The sequence below is a fragment of the Gymnodraco acuticeps genome, unplaced genomic scaffold, assembly GCF_902827175.1.
Source record: "Gymnodraco acuticeps unplaced genomic scaffold, fGymAcu1.1, whole genome shotgun sequence".
In the NCBI taxonomy this organism is placed as follows: Eukaryota; Metazoa; Chordata; class Actinopteri; order Perciformes; family Bathydraconidae; genus Gymnodraco; species Gymnodraco acuticeps.
The window spans coordinates 72,472-94,555 of NW_022992102.1; the positions used below are offsets into that span (position 1 = coordinate 72,472).

Genomic DNA, 22,084 nt, shown 5'->3' on the forward strand with positions numbered 1-22,084 from the left:
AGACACGGCAGGCAAAAACATCGTTTTTCATGCACTGGTCAATTTTGAGATGTTGTGCTATTTTGATTCCATAACATGTTTTCTTTCAGGATTTTGGAAGGAAACGTACAAAATACACATTTAAGTGTTCATTTTACTATAGTTGGTCTATTTGCATCTGTATATTTCTCCTAAATTCACCAAAAGTTAGCATTTCTAACGTAACAAAGTACCTCGATCGCTGTTTGCACCATGTCATCGTTGGAAAAGCTCCGTCTCTCCTGCACAATGATCTCATCGGATCCAAATATGGTCATTTCCTTTGTATCAGCAACCAATCGTGAAAGCACAAAAGGGTCTTAAACCAAGAAACGAAATCTCATTGGCTGGTGTCAATTTCTGACAACGTGATTCGTTCAGATGCATCACGTGGTGTTCTAAAACACTTCCTGGTTAGCTTTCCGCTAGAAATGTAAATCTCAAAATGGCAAAAGAACGGCGAAAAAAACGTTCACAGAGAAGACAACAACAATTGTCACTTGCACGAAGCAAGGTTATACAAAACACAAATGACCCCGAACATGAAATACCTTCACGGAGTGCGTCGATGCGCAAGCTGTCATCCAAAGAACAGAGGGTTTAGCTAGCGCCTCACTGCAATCTTTAAAGGTCGTTTTCTCAAAATGAGTTTTTTCTCCTACTCTGAGTCCGAAATTTCCACTTCAGTTGCACTTACATACACCAAACCTTCCAGTTATATTCCTATCAATATTATGAAGGCTTTTACAGAAGAGTTTGTTCATATATCATTCATAGCCTGAATTATATAAGATTGTATACCTAGAAACATGGCAAAAATTGATATTTTAGGGCTGTTGACAATATTTTCTGATTTATGGAGTGATAAAGAGAGATATCCAAAATCCCTTCGGTGAAAGCCTTAGATGCTAATATGACTACAAAATGAAACGAGAATTTTGAACCTGGCTTTATCCAAAGTTCAGATTTCGGTTCCTGAAATGTGTTAAAATATGCGCAAATGTAATGAGATAATGGATAATTTATATATATTACTCTAGTTGTAGAGGTGGTGGGCTGAGGAGTAGCTGGTGGTCCACTCCACTCTTTTTATTGGGTTGTTTGTTGGAGAAAAAAATCCAAAATCCTTTTTTGCGCCATTCTAGAAAGTTGTCACTGCAGTGTGTGTGTTGCATCAATTACGTCACTCTCCCAAGACCTACGACCTAGATGACTCGGATTTTACTTATTTGGAAAATAAATTCAAGCCACCTGATATATACAAATATATACTATGACTATTATATGCTACTGTATACAGCTAATTTTATTTTAAGTAAAATCATAACTATTTTATGTAGTTTAATAATTTTTATTTAGGTGGTCACTCAGTTTTTCAAATGTACACCACTCGCCAACAGGGGGTGCTGCAGCACCCCCAGCACCCCTACTTCCCGCGGCTATGCCTTTAAATCACAGTAACTATAACGGCGTTACTGAATGGGAATAGGTAACTCGTAACGTTATTAGTTACCGCAAAAGGTAGTTGCGTTACAGTAACACGTTAGTCCCAACACTGGTGTTAGGGGAGACAATAAGCAGTATTGCTTATACTGGCCAATTATTTGAGACTCTGCTTTTTATGAGTACCAGGTTTCATTTGAGATTTGACAAAAATATGAGAATTTAACTTAAATGTGCGATTTTGTGTTAATTGCCTCAGCATCCAAACATTCGGTCAACAATTGTCAGTTAATCTTCTTCAATTTCTTCTATTGCATCTTTACTGAAGTTACAAGTTTCATCAGAACTGATTTAGTACCGACAGGCTAACTACTCTAATAGGACATGAATGAACTTGCACAGCACTTCAGTGTCTATGAGTATGTATCATTTGTGGAAAAGGTAATTTAAGTTTGGTTTTACTTATAGGTTTTTATATAAAGTAAAAAATTACAGTAAATATGTCATATTATTGTACCTATTGTTTTGATTCAGTAATGTTGCCATTAAAGCTGACACTTTATCCAAGGAAGTCTATAAGCAGAATGTCCTTGGGAAAGTGGGCTTGTCTAAACACAAATAAAGAAGTATACTGTATCTGCAGTCAGTCCTCACTTTATGAGATGTAAGCAGTGAGAAAACAGACCTCCAGACAAGTCTATTCATGTCAGTCTGGCATCCAGATTGCTCAACAAAGAAGCCCATTTGTCTGACACAGAGTGGAGCGGCACACTGTAGCCTGGGGTCAAAGGCTTTAACTGCCCTCATTCAACACTTTATCATTCCCCAGTCAACAGAGGGGCAGCAGAGATGCAGTGAAGGATGCAGGACAGCTAAAGGCTGTCAGGTACTGTTAATGTAACAGAAATAGTGGAGTGGAGGAATGTGGAATCAATATATGGAAGGAGGAAGAAGAGATTGTTTCTCTTACTGGTTTTTACTTTTAAAACCACAAATACATTCTCAGATGTTACATCTATCTCCATATTCCAAATCTTGGCACTTGTAGATACTGATTACTTTACAAAATGTAAGAAAGCAGTGAGTCATTGCGGTCCTCTGTATTGCTTATCCTAGATGCAGCTTCTTCTAGTCTGCTGTCGAGTTTTTTGAATATTTCATTCAGCGTCGCTAGCTGTTCCAGTCGCCTACAAAGTTCCTTAGTTAGAAGGATTTATCTCATTTCTTTTTTTTTTTTTATGGCATGGAGAGCGTGTCTAGTCCTCCATACCGTGCCACCAGTCATTTTTCACTTTTAATAGAGGTTGAGAGGGTTTAACACGATACTGACCGGGAAACATGACTGTCAGCATGCATATAGGCACACAGAAATAGGCAGTAAAGAATTAACAAATGGGCTGGAGGGTGTGTTTTATTAAAAGCTTAATTCAATGTCATGCATTTGTTTTGGTTAGATAATGGTGAAGGCTGGAGACTAATGTGGTGGATGCTGCTCCTAGCTCATCCTGTGGGGAGATCTAGCCTTCAGTCACTCCTCTTGACATTACTGAAGGGGGTACAACGTGTAGAGCAGTGTTTCTCAAACTTTTTCACACCAAGGACCACTTAACCAATAAAATAACACTCGCGGACCACCTAACTCCACAAATATCCAAAATCGCATCGTTTTTCTAGAACAGATTACAAATCGCCTGAAAATGGTACAAACAAGTGGCAGCAGGTGTGATGAAGGTGTTGCGCTGGGCTATATCATACCATCGAAAGTGAAACTTAACCTCGCTCCATTGCGGAGATATTCCCGCGAGAGTGCGGAAAACTCAAATGTATTTATTTATTTCAAATGTGAAATGTTACCAATATACTCGCGGACCACTAGGGGGCGCTCACGGACCACCAGTGGTCCGCGGACCACACTTTGAGAAGCACTGGTGTAGAGGGTACAGCTGAGAGGAATGAGTCCTACACCTGGAAATGAGTCAGCATTTTAGCACTTCTTGGCTAGTTGGGTCTCAATGTCGATGTTTTGTTTTTTTAATGAGTTTTTGGTTGGATTTTCAAAAGTTTTTAAAAGCTTACAAAGTACTCCTATTTTAATATTTTCTGGATTATTCCGAAATCCAATTGCTTTTAGTTGAGGGAGCCCTTGCGATGCTAACTTCTGGGTCCACATACAAAAACGTGCCATCGCTGCAGTAATCTATTGCTTTGAGGGGTGTTGAAATAATCGTTTCTAAGATGCATCCCAATGCAGACGTGGACGATAATGCATCAATGCAGTGACAGAACATAATCTCAGTTCGCCACATTTATATCATAGTTAAAATGTCTGGCTAGATGGTCTTAATACCCTGGCAACTGAATTAACATAACAAATAAAAAATAAAACGTTATATCAATATTCCAATATTGAATTCAGCCATATTATATTAGAAAGACAAAGAGGAAAAGGCTGCAAAAAGCTTGCTGCGTGCGTCTGGCTGTGGGAGCTGGTGTGTTAAAGCTGTGTGAGGATGTATTATAACTCAGCCTGGGATTTCATTCTCACTGACATCACTTACATCAGCCGAGTCCACGGAGAAGACCCCTCCCAGCCCTCACATCCATATTCATGTATGGGAGCCCATCAACCGCTGAGTTAAAATGGAATTGGTGCTGTGACACAACACTCAATGTTTTTGGGAAAAACGACTTATACACAACACATGTACGTGGTTTCTTAACCTGAATGCTGTCATCAGGTGACCCTTACACAGAGAAGAATCTCTACAACAAAATGACAATCATACAAATCAAGAGATTTCAGTTAAGAATTCCAATATTTCCATCAAATGTAAAAGGAGAAGGTACAGTTATGAGATCATTTCTGTCAAAAACAAACATTTTAACATATAATCAATTCATAAATATAATCTGATTTACATTTTCACATATTTATTTTTGTAAAAGGACAGAACTCTTTCTTTTACAAAGTGACTGACATCAACATATTGCTTTATATCAGACAATAGCCAAATCTATATTGAATCTTTTTAAATGGTATTTACATAACTATCAACAGTTTTGTTTTCCCCTAGAAATGTATTATGATAACAATTCAATTATGAAATCCTTCAAAGAGATTTCTTTTAATCAGTCTCATAAGTAAACTAGAGAGTGGGTTTGGATAAGTTAAAGAAGTTTCCTGTCAGTTTTTGACTTATTTGCATTTATTAAATCTTAACTGGGTGCCCTTATCTGAACCATTAGTTTTTTGTCTAATCGAAACTAAAACAAAACAAAAGTTAAATGGTTGGAATGAACTCCAACTGTATCTTGGGTAGTATTTATACCATGTGATGGAGGGGATGTCAATTATTCACTTGAAGCCAACAACTTGATTGTTTAGATTATTAGATACATTATACCACAGGACATGAACACATGACTCTTACTGGCTACAAGAGACTCATTACAGGAGATGGGTCATCTACCACATCAAAGACAGGAAAATGTCCAATGGTCAACCCTGCAATATCTTTGCAATATTTGTATCGAGGCATTTTGTTAAAAAATACTATTTGATCTTAGGTTGGGCTTAGTGGTTAAGTCTATGTGAGTGTGCGTTGTAGAAACATGCAAACATCAAGCAGGCCATCCACACTCAGTGATTTGTATTTACTTACATATTCCTTGACATTTTTTGTCTTGACAGCTTTGTAAGAGTAGTACGCAGGATACAGAGTCCCAAAGAAAAGCCTGCAGGGAGAGAGAACAAACATATTATTTCTGTTACATGTTAAATAACCCCCGTAACCCATTCACTAATACATCTTGCATAGTTGCAAACCTAGGCACTGCTGAACTGCTGAAATGTTCTCAACATGTTGAACACATTGAACACATTGAAATTCCTGCCTGAATGGAAAGTGTTCTCACTTTGATGAGACATTCCATTTCCAAGAGATGATTTGAATAAGAGGTCTGTTTTTACTAAAAGTAGAAGTTTTATTGGTGGTTTATCTTCACACGGTAGGATAAGCATTTAAGTACATCTTAAAGGCTTCAGTTTGTCCGTATTGCCGGAAGTGCGTTAGCATTTTACAATTTCCGATTCCATCGTCTCAAAGTCAACTGTGTTTTGAATGTGTTTTAGGTTAGATGCCTGAAATAAGGTCTGGAGTAAACACAATGTGAATATATTTGTGATGTTTTGTTCTACGACATAAAATACATCAGTAAATACCCCAACAGTTAACATCTACAGCTTTTAATAGTTAACGTCTACAGCTTTTATGCGTCTTAAAAATGTCAGTTGCTAACTATTGACTAATTGAGACGACTAAACTTTATCATGCCATAACATCATTAGCCTACTTTATCTTAGCGGTGGTGATAAGCAGCAATGCGAGTGTGATAGCCCAAGGTTAGCTTTTTATTGCCGATTGCATTTACGCATTAAACACTTAAATGTGGTGTCAAAACGTGGAGAATAAAGCTGCCGAACAAACGTGTACATTTCATGCACATGTTTTTGCCACAGAGCTTCTTTTTTTTGTTGCTATAATCCAAAATCCAAAAAAAACAACCCATGGCTTTTCGTTGAGGGAGCCCTTGCTTACTTCCATGTCAGCTCAGAATAAAACGTCATCACTGCACCATTCTATTGTCTGGTTTCTAGAGTCACATTTCTCCACACACAGAATATAACACTCAACCCAAAATGGTAGTATACCACATAATCCAAAGTGTGCGGAGGCTTACATGCGGAATTGTGATTTTCCAGTTAAAAGCCATCATCTGTTTCTGCAGAACAATCTGGGGACTTATTTTTATCCTGCTATGACCAGTGTTATAGACACCGGGTGTTGGGTCCTGACCTTTATATATACAGTCTATGGTCTTGACCCACAGTTTGAAAACCACTGGAACACAAGACAATGACTCAATATTTCACCTGTAATCTGGTGCAGCGGCTAGGGGTAATGTGGGGTTTGGTTCCATGTGTGCAGGTTTCAACACCACCTCGCACCACTGCACTTTTCTTACACACACGTTTGCTTGTGAGAGCAAGACCAATGACTAGATCAATTTATAGCCGGACACTCTTTCCCTCCCATCCCTCTCTGTAGCATTCTTCTGCTGCTTGGGTTTGGAAACGGTATCATTTCCTTTTTGGCAGGCATGCTTAACACCGGAGCCTCGCTGCGGGGAAACTTTGGCGCTGTTCCGAGTTTATTCGAATCCGTCAAAATGACGGACTGCTTTCAGATTTTTCCGTCATTGTTAAAATAAAATCCGTCATAGACGGAAAATATTCGGTTAACGCAACCTCTGTTCCCACCACACATCCCATTGAATGTGTGGTGGGAACAGAGGTTGCGTTAACCGAATATTTTCCGAGGTACTGAGGTCTTACGGTGAGGAATAACGCATGGTTTTTGTGTTTCATTTTGCCCACTTCTTTCCAACTCCACGACCTCAGATTGATTACATTATTGTACTTTGGTCTGCAGCCCTAAACGACCCTTATTCAAGTGACATGACATCAGTTTTCACACACTGCCCCTGAACACGAACGCTGCCTTTATGTGATAAGAGTTTTGCTCTTTGGTCACCACAAGGTTGGGCACAGGGCCTCTTGATAAAAACAGCTCGTTAGTTTTGTTTCTATGGTTCCCTCCCATGGTAGCCTGTGCAGCTTCATACAGCGGACACCTCCTTGGTTGCCCGCCAAAAGGTAAACTGTAATCTAGGTCAAAGTTGAAATCATTTAAAGTCAAAGTCGAGTGCAGCGCTCAGCGACAATTTCAGCATTACTTTAACCATGAATGCAGTAGAAGTCCCAAACACCTAAAGGAACCTTTAAAAAAACGTCAATGTCTGTGGAGTACCCCTTTATAATGAATTAACAAAGAAATCACAGCAAAGCTTCCACTGCAACAGCTGCCACAAGTCACCAACTCTCATTGAAATGAACGACTGCTGGCTGCTCATAAATCTGTTGGTGTGACTGCACAGTGATGTTACTGTGCTGACAAATCTCCATCTGCTATTTTTCAGAGCGTTCCTTTGATCTGCTCACTAAATCTCTGGCTCTCATTACCTCCAATATTATCTCTCCACCATTCCTTTATATTCAGCTCTACCACATGCAAACAAACTGCTACTGTGTCTTCAAATGGTTCACCTTTACAAGGACTGGTGGGTTTTCATTTAGAATTGCTGAACATTTACTTGAACAACTGAGAACAAGACAGCAGTGTGTAGGTTCACTTTGCCTAATTTTGGTTGAGCTTTTTGTTACCCAGCAGCCCCTGCAACAAGTAGACCATGGCCGTGTCTCGTTTCTGAGATTCCCCTCCTCGACTCCTATCCTCGAGACTTAGTCCCGCCCACAGGAGATGCGAGCGGAGGAGTCGAGGAGGGGAGCCGAGGAGAGAGGAGGGGAAGCAGCAGGCGGTTAGAGAAATGAGAACTCCTCTCCTCTGAGCGGTCATTTTAAAGAGACGTCCATTAATGATGACAATGCTCGGTCCTCGATGTGCATTTAGAGAAATGAGATGTCCTTCAACATGGCGCGCTGAAATTCATTTCCGGGTCACTACCGGAGGACCGAGGAGTCGAGGAGGGGGAATCTTTGAAATGAGACACGGCCCATGTGGGTGTGCCTCTGGATGCTCGTCTGTCACAACAATAATCTATGACCTTCTAGGATTACTTAATCTGATCCAGTGACCATTTTAAAAGACAAAAATACAGTTGTAGTTCTGATCACAGCGTAAGAACATACTATACTTATACAAAGCTTATTGGACCGTCTTCTGCCACAATCCTGACAGGGTTGCAGGAGGAGAAAAGAAAGAGCGACGGTATAGGAATAGTGAAACTAATTCACACGAAGTTGAATGATAAACCAGAAGAGAGTGGCACACACACACACACACACACACCACACACACACACACACACACACACACACACACACCACACACACACACACACACACACACACACACACACACACACACACATCACACACACACACACAACACACCACACACACACACACACACACACACACACACACACACACCACACACACACACACACACACACACACACACACACACACACACACACACACACACACACACACACACACACACACACACACACACACCTTTCAGAGAGCCGCCGCCAACAACCACAGCAGTTTATTTTCCAGCTGTTGCTATAGAAACAGCAAAGCTGCCAGAGCGTACATGCTCACTCTTTATGTCTACATCTCGCTGTCAACTCACTGCGCTTTAGTTTCAATTATATAGAGAACCATGAGCCCAAATAAATCAACCTCAAATGAATCCCTTCCCTCTCTTACATTGGTGTGTTTGTATCAAGCGGCAAACTGTGGGGTTGAGCCGGGACGCCAATACGGAAGTGCCACACACTGCAGTTCATATATTGGCCGATAGGCGATGGCTGCAGAAAGGAGCAATTTCCATAGACCCCCATGTTAAAATGCCCAATTTTACAGCAGAAAAAAACATGTTTCTACCCCTGGCTCCATACATTTTATTATCAATATAGTTAGATTCCACCTTCATGATTATGGATCTGTGAGTGAATTGTTTTCTAACACGACCCTTTTATTTATATTAGGTTTTAAAGTTTTTGCATAAATTAGGGCGTGGTCACATTGAGTGACGGCTCTGTGAAGTGACTGCTGCTGCTAGCTTCTTGTCTCTCTGCTAGCTGCTCCGTGAAGCTAGCTACAGGGACTCTGCCTGCTCAGCTCATCCAGGAAACACAACTTGAAGCCGGCCGTGGTTGTTTGTTATTCATGCTTATATATCGGACTATTGTGATTCGCTCTGCGGTTAAAACAGACGGTGCATGAATGCGGTTTTGCGGTAAGTGAAATTCGAGTACTTTATTTATGTGTTAATGATTGTAATCAGCTACGTAATGAATGTTAAAGGTGGGATAGGTAATTTTGGAGAAACCGGCTCGAGTGCGCAAGAATTTGAAAATACACAACCGGTAACAATCTGCCACTTCCTTACAGAGCCCCTCCTCCAACACACACGAACGCGCACATGACCAATAAGGGCACGAGATAAGTTTGTGCACAGATGGAAGGCTGACAGGCAGGTAGGCCATCCAGTTATTTTAGCCGGGCCGGCTAAAATGATTGGTCGTGCTTTTTACAGTACCACGGCTTCCACAGATGACATTTTTTTATGGATTTTTTGTCAAAGCACTTCAGATATTCATTGCTATCGGGATGTTAAGAGCATTCCATGGAATATAACAAAAAGTGTATCTTGAGCCGGTTTCTCAAACTTACCTACCCCAACTTTAAGTCTTGGGTTAGCGTGTAAGCGAGTGGTAGCTACATCGGTGCCAACGATATTAATAGCAGCCTCCAAGTTAAAATCATAGACTATATATATATAAAGGTTAAAACGAAATAGACAAGCGTTAAGTGGGATAATACTGTAGAACAAACGGCTTCTGTTTGAGGTTGATAAAATAAGGTCATCCTTGTAACTTAGAGATATATTTTATTATGTAGGTAGAACTGTATGCATCGCTAGACAAGCTAACGTCGAAGTAGTGTATGTGAAATCAACCTCACAATAACATGTGTGTATATTACAAATAATGTCATATTTCAAGATGATTACTTAGATATTACAATATGGTTGGTTGAGCTGGAGTTCATTATCGAGCTTACACGTTAACGTCACAGTCATCTGAAGAACGAACCCAAACCTTGTTGTTTTTATTAATTGCATTACCAAATTGGTATCAAATAAACAGTAAGCATTGGTAACACAACTTCCAAAGTTACAGTAAAATAAAAAGGCCCCTGACTCGGACAATACACAATCCAACATGTTCAACAGAAGAGAATCAGTTATATTGTTTGTACACATGGTACTTTACATATATATATATATATATATATATATATATATATATATCTGTTTGTTTAAGGTGTCCAGGTGATGCAGACAGGCTGGACCAGAGAGTGAGAGACAGAACTGGACTCCTCACAGCAGTGAACTTCAGCTCAGGTACAAAGACTCTTTTTTTTCATACTGTACAAAGAATCAAGAAAGATATTGGTTTAAATAAATGAAGTATTGACTTTAATACACTGATATGCATTCCATTAAACAATACTAAATAGTAGATCACCTACACATCAGTTAAGTTGAGGGTTTTTTCCATGCAAAAAGTTACATTTAGATATTTAGCAATATGACTTTGTCAGCTTTCTAATTTGATGTATTGAAGGTAAAGATATTTAACACATAGTGAGAACTGCTACTATTTATCTCTCAATATTGTCTGTAAAAAACGTGGTAAAAGTTATACTTTCAGTGAGACAACAGAGCAAGCTTCTACAGTTGCACTACGTTTTGTAACAGTTCAATATTATTTTGATAATAGCATATATTTCAATGTTGATGAACTTCATACTGTTCATTCATAATCTGATTGTCTTTGTAGCTCATTGTTGAAATAAAAAAAAAAACATTACAATTGCAAAATAATTATATCTACAGCCCCTAAACACACAAACACACCGCTTTCATAAATAACACACTTGTTCTGCAATAATATGTTTTATGTTTCCTGTCATTTTTGTTAGGAAAGGACATGCCTAAAAGACAGGACATTTTCTCCTTCTCTGAGGGTCAAAAAGAACATCCAAGAGGAACATTAAAAGCTGATGTTATGAGATTTTAAGACCAGTACAGGACATTCACTAATGGCACATTTCCACTGCAGCGGGGTAGCCCCGTTTAAGCGTCCCTAAGCGTCCTCACTCAGGCCTCGGGCTGCCTCGCTGGCCGTCCGAGGCCGTGGCGCATTTCCATTACAGTTTAGGACCTGGGGTAGCAACGCAGTGTAGGCGGGGCGATCGGCTTCACATTTCGAGTTGTTCCGTCGAGCTCCCGCTGGATTTTATCATCCCCAATGAGATGTAGGAACGTCGTCACCTCCTCGGTCGACCACGGTGTGCTTTTCTTCGACGTTGCCATTTTTGTAGCTCCTTCGTTTACAAAAATGCTGTGTATAAAAATGCTGCAAGCTTGCTTCTAGATATATATGTGACGCTAGGGATGATCTCGCGCGCAATCTTGTGACGATTCTCTCTGACCAATCAGCAGTCGAGAGTGTTGACGTCACTAGTTCAGCCCTGGCCCTGGCCTGATAGAACCACGATTTTATGGGGCCGGAAAAAGAGGGAAAAAGTACCCGCTAGCCGGTGCTGCGCTATATGGAAAGGCCACCAAAAACTGGAAGCTTGAGGACGATTAAGGACGCTTAAACGGGGCTACCCGCTGCAGTGGAAATGCGCCATAAGAAACTACTTTTATTGTGAAAACAGTCAGCTGATCGAATGCAGCTATTTCCACATCTACACTCCATCAGCTGATTATTTCTATTCGCCTCACTTTATGAGCTTCACATCACGTGTGCCTTGTACCGCAGAGTTTGCAACGTCACAAATAAATAGGGCCAATCTTCAGTCGGATGTGAATGTGTAATCTAACATTTTCAGTAAGAATAATGGACGAAAGGAGTGCAAATACAAATACAATTTATTGAAATGTGAACCAAAAGTGAATCAAACATGTTTTAAATAAAAAGCACATATGGACAGAAGGTGTAAACCTATTATATAAGTAAACACATTTAGTCAAATAACGTGACAGACTAGGCCTGTGCAGCTGGTATCAGCTGTGCCCAGCATGGGCTCCTCCATCAGGCCTGGTCCTCCTCGCTGAGGAAAGACCCTCAGTCCTCTCCAAACCAACAGACAGGACGTCCATCACACGGAGGTTTCTCCCTGAAGTCTCTGCAGCTCTCTGGACACCATGCTGTCTCAATCCGTCCACACTGAATATGAGAGGGGAAAAATGAAAATAATAAATGCTTTAGACAATAAGAAATATAAAGTTGACTGTTGAGTTGCTCAGTTTTTTTAGATTGTCAATACTATTACTGTATAACTAATATCTCAGGTTAAGAGGCACATTCAAATAAAGATTGGTCTTTAAATACATGTTGTCTTTTGAATTGTTTGTCGAAAGTGAAGGATCTAGAACTGGTACTTAGTTTTAATGATACAGTCTGGTTATTATGCTGTTTGGAGGAGGCCTCACAGGTAAGAGCACTAACTAGCTACCATCACATGTACCTTAGCTTGACTTAAATGTATTAAACGTATAGTTAAGTGATATCAAAATATAAATAACTAATGTCATGCAAACATATTAATATTTGCTTGATTGCAGTGTGTACTAATTTACTAATAAAGGACTGGCTTATCTATAGCCAGTTGAGTAGCACTTGAAATGTTTGGCTCTATGAAACCTGATGTACTTATATGATTCTGTTTTCTTCAAGGTTGTGTCTTCCTGGTCGAATGTACTTATTGTAAGTCGCTTTGGATAAAAGCGTCAGCTAAATGCAATGTAATGTAATGAATTTAACACAATTGCATACAAACGTTAAGAGATTTTAAGATTCTGAAGTATTATGCTAAAAACTCAATAACTTAGATTATTATTTATAGTTTTGCTGAATAGTTTCATGTCCGCTTACCTTGGAAACGTAAAATGCGACGGCAGTGGGCAGATGGGGAGCATGTTAGCTTAGCTTGGTAGCTTCAGCTAGCTCTGGAACTTCCAGCTCGGTGGCAGCAGGTCCCGCCTCTTTGCCCTTATTTGGAGCAGGCTGGATCAGGCGGGAGTTGAACTCTGACGTCACTGTCGAGCTGTTAGTGGCCGACTCCGCCTACTAAGGGCTTCTCTGCAACTCTGCAGAATCCTATGGGTGACGTCACGGACACTAAGTCCATTTATATATACAGTCTATGGTTATAGTGGAGAAACTGGAAGAGCAGTCTGTGTGGGGGGGGGGTTCTCCAAGCCATTTGTTGTAGTTGCATTACTTCATACAAGTCTTTGGCTTTGTATTTGGCTAGCAGAGTCATGATAATAAAGACAATTGATGATGCTGTGATAATAGCAGGTATTTGTGTCTCAATGACTCCTAATTTGCTGTGAGTGCAGAGAGAGTCACAGAGCTGCACTCACAGGGCTGGGCCCACGGTGCAGCTCTTACCCCATTCACACCAAGGCTTTTCCCGTTCTAGCTCCGTGCTAGAGCTTTTCTGGTTCAGAACCGGTTCATCTCCCGCTCTTTTCACACCGCCCAGAGTCCAACTGGTACATTCAAAAGTTCTTACACAGTTACACAGTGGGCCAAAATTAAAAAATGGGTACTAGTAGAGGGCCGGACTGGTTCAATGTTTATTGCAAAACTTATTGAAATGAACTTATTGCACATATTAAACCTGGAACTAACAAAGCTTAAATGATTGCCTATAAAAACATTACACAGGGTTAGGCTTTTTGTTGTTGTTGTTGTTAGAGGTTGATGCCGCCCCTGCCCCTACCCCCGCCGTAAGCGTGACGTGCTTGCTTTCTAGGCCGACAACTTTTTGGTGCTTGAAACTAACCGGATTCCGGAGCTTAGAGGCGGCTCTGCTGCGGTGTGAACAGGAAAAAAACTGTGCTTTTCAAGCTCCAGCTCCGAACCGGCCCTGGAACCGCGTTGGTGTGAAAGGGGCAAGAGCTGCACTCACAGGGCTGGGCCCACGGTGCGGAGGGAATAAAGACAGTAATAAACAAGCTCAACAGTAACAACATCAACAGGCTCGCGTCACATCACATGATCAAGGACTTGACTGTATCTGTTTCCTTTTATTGTGCCAAATCTGACTAATAACTGCTCTCAAATGAAATTCACTCTGCTGGATTCACCGTGTCTCTGGATGATGCGAAAGCAGACATGACAGCCTTTGGATTCTAAACTAATCTGGGACTTGAGTGAAAAAAACTTGTTGGTATCAATCTGGACGTAAACCCCGCTTCTTCTCTGGCGTAACTAAACACAAATGACAAAATGACCCGAGGTGGAGATTTGCTCTGTGTCCTGGGTGTATGTAGAATTACAATGCCGATAAAATGATAGAAAAATGAATAATGTCTTAAGATGATCCCATCCAAAACCGTGATATAATACCGTCACAGCAAAAAAACTAAAAACAATACTGTAGTACATTTTAGGTCTTGGCCCACGCCTCCATTTAATTACTCTTGCCTTCCAGTATTGTATCTATGACATTTCTTAAAGGATCATCATGCTATGCTATTATGCTATATTTGAATAATATATTGTAGGGCCCAAGGTATATTTATACATTTTCTTTTTCAAAATACCAAACAGATCATGCATTTTAGCCATGCCTCATTTCGCAGTATTTTGCTCTCCTCCACCCTGTCTTTGCATGCGCTGCAGCTGCAACCTCTCATTCCCCTGATAGGTGGAGAGTTGGCCATATAGATGGAGCTCCTCGTCACTGACGTCAGACTATTTTCAAATCTGTATCAGTCTGTATCAGATCCGTTGCAGCCCCGTTTTTAGAGATTTGGGTATGGAGGAAAAGAGAGAGGGTTGTGTTTTCTGACACTTGGTGAGTTCCCTGACACACCGGGGACACATATTCATGTATAAAAGACGTACAAAAGTGCATTTTGCATGATAGGTCCCCTTTAAAGAGGCCGTCCTCTGCTTTTTGGGCTTTTCCCTTTCCTGTAGTGTGTTATACTGTATAGGTGTTTGTGCTTAGAAATGCTCTGCAAAGGCCCACATCCCTGTGTTCCCTCCAGAAGAACTTTCTCTCCCATACACTCCCCCCCTGCCTGAAACACAGCTAACCAATCAGAGCAGACTGCGCTCTGTTGTCAGACAGAGGGTGAAAAGAGGTGCTGCAGCACAGGCAGTATGAGAAAAAGAAAGTGCTTTTTGAACGTTAAGGCATTGTAATATCTCACAGTAGAGAGACTAAATCCAAATATGAACCTGAAAATGAGCAGAATATGTCTTCTTTAATATCTTTAAAGTTCTTAAATATACATTTCTGTCTTTGTGAGTCATAACAGACCTGCAGAGACACAATTAGTGTCTCCATAAGCCAAGTTAAGGGGAAATAAGTTCAATGTGCACTGAAACATTTATGTGAAAGGTAGGGCCCCCTCTCTACACCAAACCTACCATCTCTCCATTTCCCTTCTCTCTCTTCTTATTCTCCTTCCAATTGCAACACCTTCTCCCCCTCTCTTTGCATGCAGCTGAGAAAATAGTCCCATTGCTTTTAGATACTCCTTACTCTGGGCTCCAGCTCCATTTCCCTGGTTTCCTGACACCGTACACCACCAACAACCAGATGGAGGGAGGGGGAGGAAAGGAGGACAAGAGAGAGAGCAAAGGGAAAGAGAGAAAGAGAGAACAAGAGCAATACAAACACAAGACATACCGAGAGGGAGAAGCCGAGGAGGGAGAAAAAAAATACAGAGATCTCCAAGATTTGAGCTCCCACCATCTGGTTTGAGCTTCAGGAATAAGAATTTGATTACATGACTTTCCCCTAAAAACACAGAGGGGGGATTGTTGAGAGAACTGCTGCTACAGCAAATGAGACTGGTTACAGTCCAGGTCTGAACATACCCAGAGGATTTCCTCATGGGGAAATAAGTGGCATACATTAGAGTGTTCTCACAGCGCCATGAATCTTCCCACGTTAAAATACTGACTTAACACATCACATACAAGTTCAAAAACTAGCCCCGCTGTGCTTATTTTCGGTAAGCAGAAAACTACCAAGAGAGAATAGAATATGTTTGTTATAGCAATAACAATGTAGGAAGCTACTTGCTTAAGGCAAACAATGTCTTTTGAAAAATAATTATTGTTGATTTAAACTTGAGTCGCAAAAAAGTCCAACAGGTCAAGACACAGATCCGTCAGACATCAGTTGGAAACAGATGATCTAAAGCTCTTTGGGAAGGTCACTGAGGTGAGCACATGTTGCTAAGAATCCCCCTTTGCACAGATAAACAGGGCAGTACAGAAGGTCAAAGTTGAAGCAGTAAAGCTCTGGACAAAACTGAGGACAAGGTAAAAACTTGCAAAGAGTAGACAACCCACATATATAGATTGTCTAGCCGACCTGCACAGATTTCAAGTCTTTGATAAACAGGAAGAAACATAAAGCTTAGAACTAAGTACAGATTTACAGAGGGACAGCGGTCAACAGTTGTATTGCGTGTCGTGTCCCACTCTTAGCGCTCCTTTAAACTTTGATTTCAATTGTTCAACTCAGCGTCTGATTGACTGAATTTGATTTGGCTGCGCTCCCCCGGCTGTGACATCTTGCAGGAGAAAGTGATTTAAACTTGGCTTAACTTGGTGGGAGTGGGCAATTAAAAAAAGAAACCAATGAACAGGTCATGAACTGCTCAGCAGCATCAACCAAATGTACTACATAATTCAATTTACCATCTTTTCTGAATCTGTCCAAGCATTTCCTGTTATACCGCAAGCACATGATCCACATTAGCGAGCATGTGTTAACATATTTTGTAGGGATGTCCCGATCACCTTTTTTTGCTCCCGATCCGATTCCGATCATTTGATTTTGACAATCTGCCGATACTGATTTTTCCCGATCCGATCTTTATGCAATGCATTAAGAAAAAAAAAAGTAACAGCTGGTCATCCAACGCGATGAATTCAGCTATCTTGGCTGTTATTGTTTTGCCCTTTTCACTGTTCTGGGGAAGTTTCTCTTTCCTTTTCAAAGTCTCTGAAAGTGTCGGTTGTTTCAGTGCCGTTACCCGAGTGGCCGCTGTATACTCGTCGTGTTGTTGTTTGTGTTTGTTTCTCAGGTGGCGTATTAGATTGGTCGTGTTGAACGTAGCTCTGTTCTTTCCACCACGCGGAACCTCCTTCTTGCAAACATTGCATCTGGCTGTTACACTGCCTTCGCTTTCAATTTTATAATACTTCCAAACTCCTGACATTTTCTCTGTCCCGACTCCCGAGTCACCAGCTGAACGTAGCCTCTCGTTAGCTTACTGCTACTATTAGACACTGCGCCCACTCTGTTGCCAGATTTGAGAGGAATAAGCAACCAGGTCTGAAAATAAGCCCAAAAGAAGCAACACATACATGATGTTGAGTCATTTTAAACCAAAACTAAGGCCTCAGGATGACTTTAAGACGTGAACATGGTCATTTTTGTTTTGTAACATTAAATAAAATAATAAAAACATTTTATAAAAAAAAAGAAAAAGATCCTGATCCCTGATTTTTTTCACCCGATTCCGATCTTTTGAAAATCACGTGATCGGCTCCGATCCCCGATCATGTGATCGGATCGGGACATGTCTAATATTTTCTATTATTATTTGAAGGTATTTAGGGATGGGTGACTGTGGCTGTGAGGTAGTGTGATCATACTCCAATCCAATCAGAAGGTTGGTGGTTTGATCCCAGGAAAGTGAACTCTGAAAAGCTCTTGATGACATGGCCATGGGTATACATGTGTGAGAATGGGTGAATTATAAATGGTATATGTAAAAGAGCTTTGAGGGGTCTTAAAGCCTCGAAAAGCGCTAAGTAAACGTAGTATTAGGCCTTCTTCTTACTGGACAACATTGTGTCTTTTATAATTCAGTAATCACACTGCAGTGACTAAAATTGCCCGACACGCGTTACTTCGTTACTTTTATAAAATCAGTAATCACACTACAGTTAGATTCTCCCTTTGACGTAACATTTGCGCAACTTGCGCGTCCACGTGCAGTGCTGCATAAACATGGCTGAGGCAACAGCGATAACTCTCGAGGGGTGGAGGTCTGCCCATTATTTTGAGTTCGTCTGAAGAAAGGACAGGAATGTGACGGTGAGGTGCAAACTGTGTCCAGGCCAGAAGCTGTTATCCACTGCTGCAAACACCACGTCAAACCTCAACAAGCACCTGCAAAGAACACATGCTAACGTGAAGCTAATAGCTAAGGAGGACCTCCGAATCCAGGGTGAGAATCCACCCTCCGCAGTCTGCGTGATCTGCCTGTAGGGAGGGGCGGCCCTGCGAGTAAAGTAACGCGTTAGAGTAACGAAGTAAAGTAATATATTACTTTTTTTTTTAAAAGTAATATGTAATATATAACGTTTTTTTAGTAACGACCCACAGGTAAGGTAATTGTGTGTAAAATGGTAAACTGCTTCAATCGACATTTAGTTAGATTGACTTCTATGCTAACTAGCAGACTAGGGTTGTCCTTCATGTGGCAATTTAAATTGATCTATACCTCCCAGACTAAGAAGCTAATCATTTTGGATCTTCCACTCACACAAAATGGTTAACATTAGCTTTGCTTTGTTACACATTTGAGCTTGTTGTGAAGTCAGCTTGGCAAAATACATACGTCACTTATCTTTTTCCATAATACGATTTGGCAGGTATTTATTATGTCATTAATATCCTGACTTAGCCATGCCTTACTGTAAGCATGTGAAAGAGAAGGAAGAGTTACTCATGTTTAGAAATGACATGGCTTAGGTGTTTACTATATGATGTTATATTTACAGGCAATGAAAGCACACCTTGCAACCTACTGATCCTGAAAAGCTTGTTTTCCACTCTGCTGGGAGGTGCAGCAGACTGCAGCATTCCTATTGTACACAACATTTACTAAATATTTGAGCAATCAGACCCCAGACGGTGGGATCTCCCTGGTTCCTTCCACCAAAAGCAATGGGATTTTACCATTTGATTTTTTATTACAGAAAATAGGACTGCAGTTCATGACACTTAAACATTTAGTTCAGCAGGATGATCTCAACATATCATCCCTAATCAGTTGTAATTACATAATTCCAACATTATTTACGATTGCAGGCTGGATTCATTCCACTGTAACGGCCCGTCCACACTACAGCGTCGACAGCTTCAATCTGCTCATTGACTTTGAATGGGGTGACGTCACGTTGCCGCTTTTTTTCGCCGAACTGAATTGTGGGTAGATTAGCGGTCCGTCTCCGCCGGAGTAGCCAGCGCCAGCCAATCAAATCCCGTTTCTGAAAATCTGACAGCTCAAGCCGTAGCCAATCAAACCGCGTCTAAGCTGGGAGAGATATCCCGCCGTTCATTTCTATATATTTCAAAAAAAGATGGAGGAGAAACTAATTATCGCCGTAGCAAATCACCCGGTTTTGTATGACCAGACCCTCTTCACCTACCGGGATACAAACCGGAGGAACCAGGCATGGAGGGAGGTGGCAGAGACAGTGGGTGAAACTGGTAGGTTTGCGCCTGTTTGGGGAGTTTATATATATATTGCTCCCATAAAATCCCCGGGGGTTTTTGCTTTGTATGTCGGGGGCGGGAGATTCATGTGATTGGTTGTTGGTCGCGTTGCTTGAATAACATCCCCAAGCTTCAGACACGCCCAGCTCCAAGCTTTTTTTGAAGCTGTAGTGTGGACGCTCCGTAATAAACATGTTGGAACACTCCTTACAGGGACACATTACATCCAACATAGATATAAGACCTGAGCTCCAGTTTCTATGCAAGTATATTCCCAAATATTATAATGTCCAAATCTTATTATATCAGACTCAGCACCTCATGCAATTACTGAAGTGAACTTCATTGACTTTACTAAGTCAGTGTATATAAACAAATCACATCATTCTCCCAGGATCAGTTTGTATTAGCATTGCATATATCTGTGTGTTGTAACATCAACCCAGTCAAACGATTTGACACTAAATCCCATTAATTTAGTCAATATGACCAATTACATTTTGTCCCATAAAAATGCAGAACTGTGTCACAGGACTTAAATTCCAGCACAGTACATCTGACGTGCATGTACAAATCTTAAATAAAGGCTGAATGTCAGGTTCACATTATAGTTATTGTTACACATAATGGACTGGATCCATCTTGGTACATTCTGTCATGCAGAATGCAGCATAGAGGTAGGAGGGTTATGGAAGTTATAAAAAGAAATGTCGGCACTCGGCAGGCTTGAAAGCCTTAAATGCTCACCTGCTCCCTATACTTAGACCAAGGCCTTGGGCCCCATATTGACCTGTGACAACCCTTTTACAAAAAATGTTGTTCATTATCGCACAGAAAGTTGTGTTTGAAAGTTGCATTAGAGAACAGGAGGACCTTTTGTCCTTTCCACTACATTCCTATCCTCCATTATAGCAAGTTTTGCAACTACTATTCCTAAATATAAACAGGCAGAGACTCACAGAATACTTTTGCTTCATTCACAAACTGCTTCGCAACAGATAACTGGCAATCAAGTAACACAAAGAAATCCGTGCAGAGCCACACAATGTCCATTAATGACGATACATTTGCCTTTCTTCCTGTCAGCTATCCTATGGTTGCCAGGTTACTTTGGGCACGGCTGGCTAATAATATCTTCAACATGACAGCTGTACCTGACACTCCTTCACAGATGTACTTGGAAAACGAAAAATGTTCCACCTCACCGATACTTAACAAAAGTTACACATCGTTACGTCTGACTCACCTGCTGTGAGCACGGTCATGACGTGTTTGCTAGCATTAGCTTTAGTCTCATTAGCCAATCAAGGCTAGCTATTTAACAACTATTTATATTACAAAATGAACACTGCTGTTTTAGTGTAGTATCTGTTAACTGTTTGTTAAAACGTGTCATTTCTTGTTTTCTAAGTCCGCATTTATGTAGACAATTAGAGGACTGAGGTCACAAGTTAGCAGGAGGACGTTAACAAGTTAGCGAGACAAGCTAACAAAGTTAAATCCCATCAGCAGCTCGATTTTTTCCATGAGGTTAAATAACAGTTTTTTAGGTTACTTTCAGTAATATTATATATTATCTTGGTACTTACACAACGCTTCTCGAAATCATCCAGGACACCATGTTTTCTGTCTTTGTTGTGCAGGGCTGTGTCAGCCCGGTGTTAACAGTGGCTAGCCTTAGCCTGTCGCTTTAGCTGTAAACTTCTTCAGACAAAACTTCGATGTGCGGATCCAAGAACAGCTAGCTATCTCTGCTGCGACATGTCAGACAACGTTAAGTCTTACTGCTCTGTTTTTGTAGCCATAGTTAAGCGATGGAGTATCTATCCAGTATGTATCCTGTCGTTTTGTTGCATTCCCCCAGGTTTCCTCCTTCTCTCTATACTTTGCTCCCACCAGTTCCTGGCACCAGAACGGTGCTCAGATAGACCGTGACGTCGACAGGAAAGGAACAGCCTCCCGAGCCCAACTATTGGCCAGTTCACCTTGTTTACAACAAATAACAACTATCATTGGGTCTCCATGTTTGCCCATGTGACTTTTGCGTTTGACAGAAGCGATGGAACTTCAAACTCACCGACCTGGTCTCTGATTGGTCTGTCTTCGATTCGTGGCGAATTCCAACCAACGGGTGAGGCAGGCAATAAACTGTTGGTGGATTTCCCAGCGTTGTCTATGGGCAACATTTTCATGGCAAAGAAAATTACTTATATGTTCTAGTGTCCTTAGTAAAGAGTGACAGGTTCCTCCTTAATACCAGATGCTTGCCGTTTTCAACACACCTAACTAATTATTGCAGAGGACATGAAGAAATCTTAATAAACCCCTTTGAGAACGATTAAAACCAGCATTCCCTTCCTCATTAGAAACATATATCGTTATTGACTGCAGATTCGTGTAAAT

At 40.9% G+C, this 22,084-nt stretch overlaps 1 protein-coding gene across 1 annotated transcript in view; it reads right to left on the bottom strand.

The window, feature by feature from the left end:
• reep3b (receptor accessory protein 3b) overlaps positions 1 to 21,622 on the bottom strand; it is a 62,896-nt gene extending 41,274 nt beyond the window's left edge. Inside the window, exons 1-2 of the mRNA XM_034202986.1 lie at positions 21,271 to 21,622; positions 5,124 to 5,196 (exon numbers count right to left, since the gene is read on the bottom strand). Coding sequence (XP_034058877.1) covers positions 5,124 to 5,196; positions 21,271 to 21,302 — 105 coding nt within the window. The 5' untranslated portion in view covers positions 21,303 to 21,622. The remainder of the gene's footprint in view (positions 1 to 5,123; positions 5,197 to 21,270) is intronic.
• Between the last annotated feature and the right edge of the window lie 462 nt (positions 21,623 to 22,084).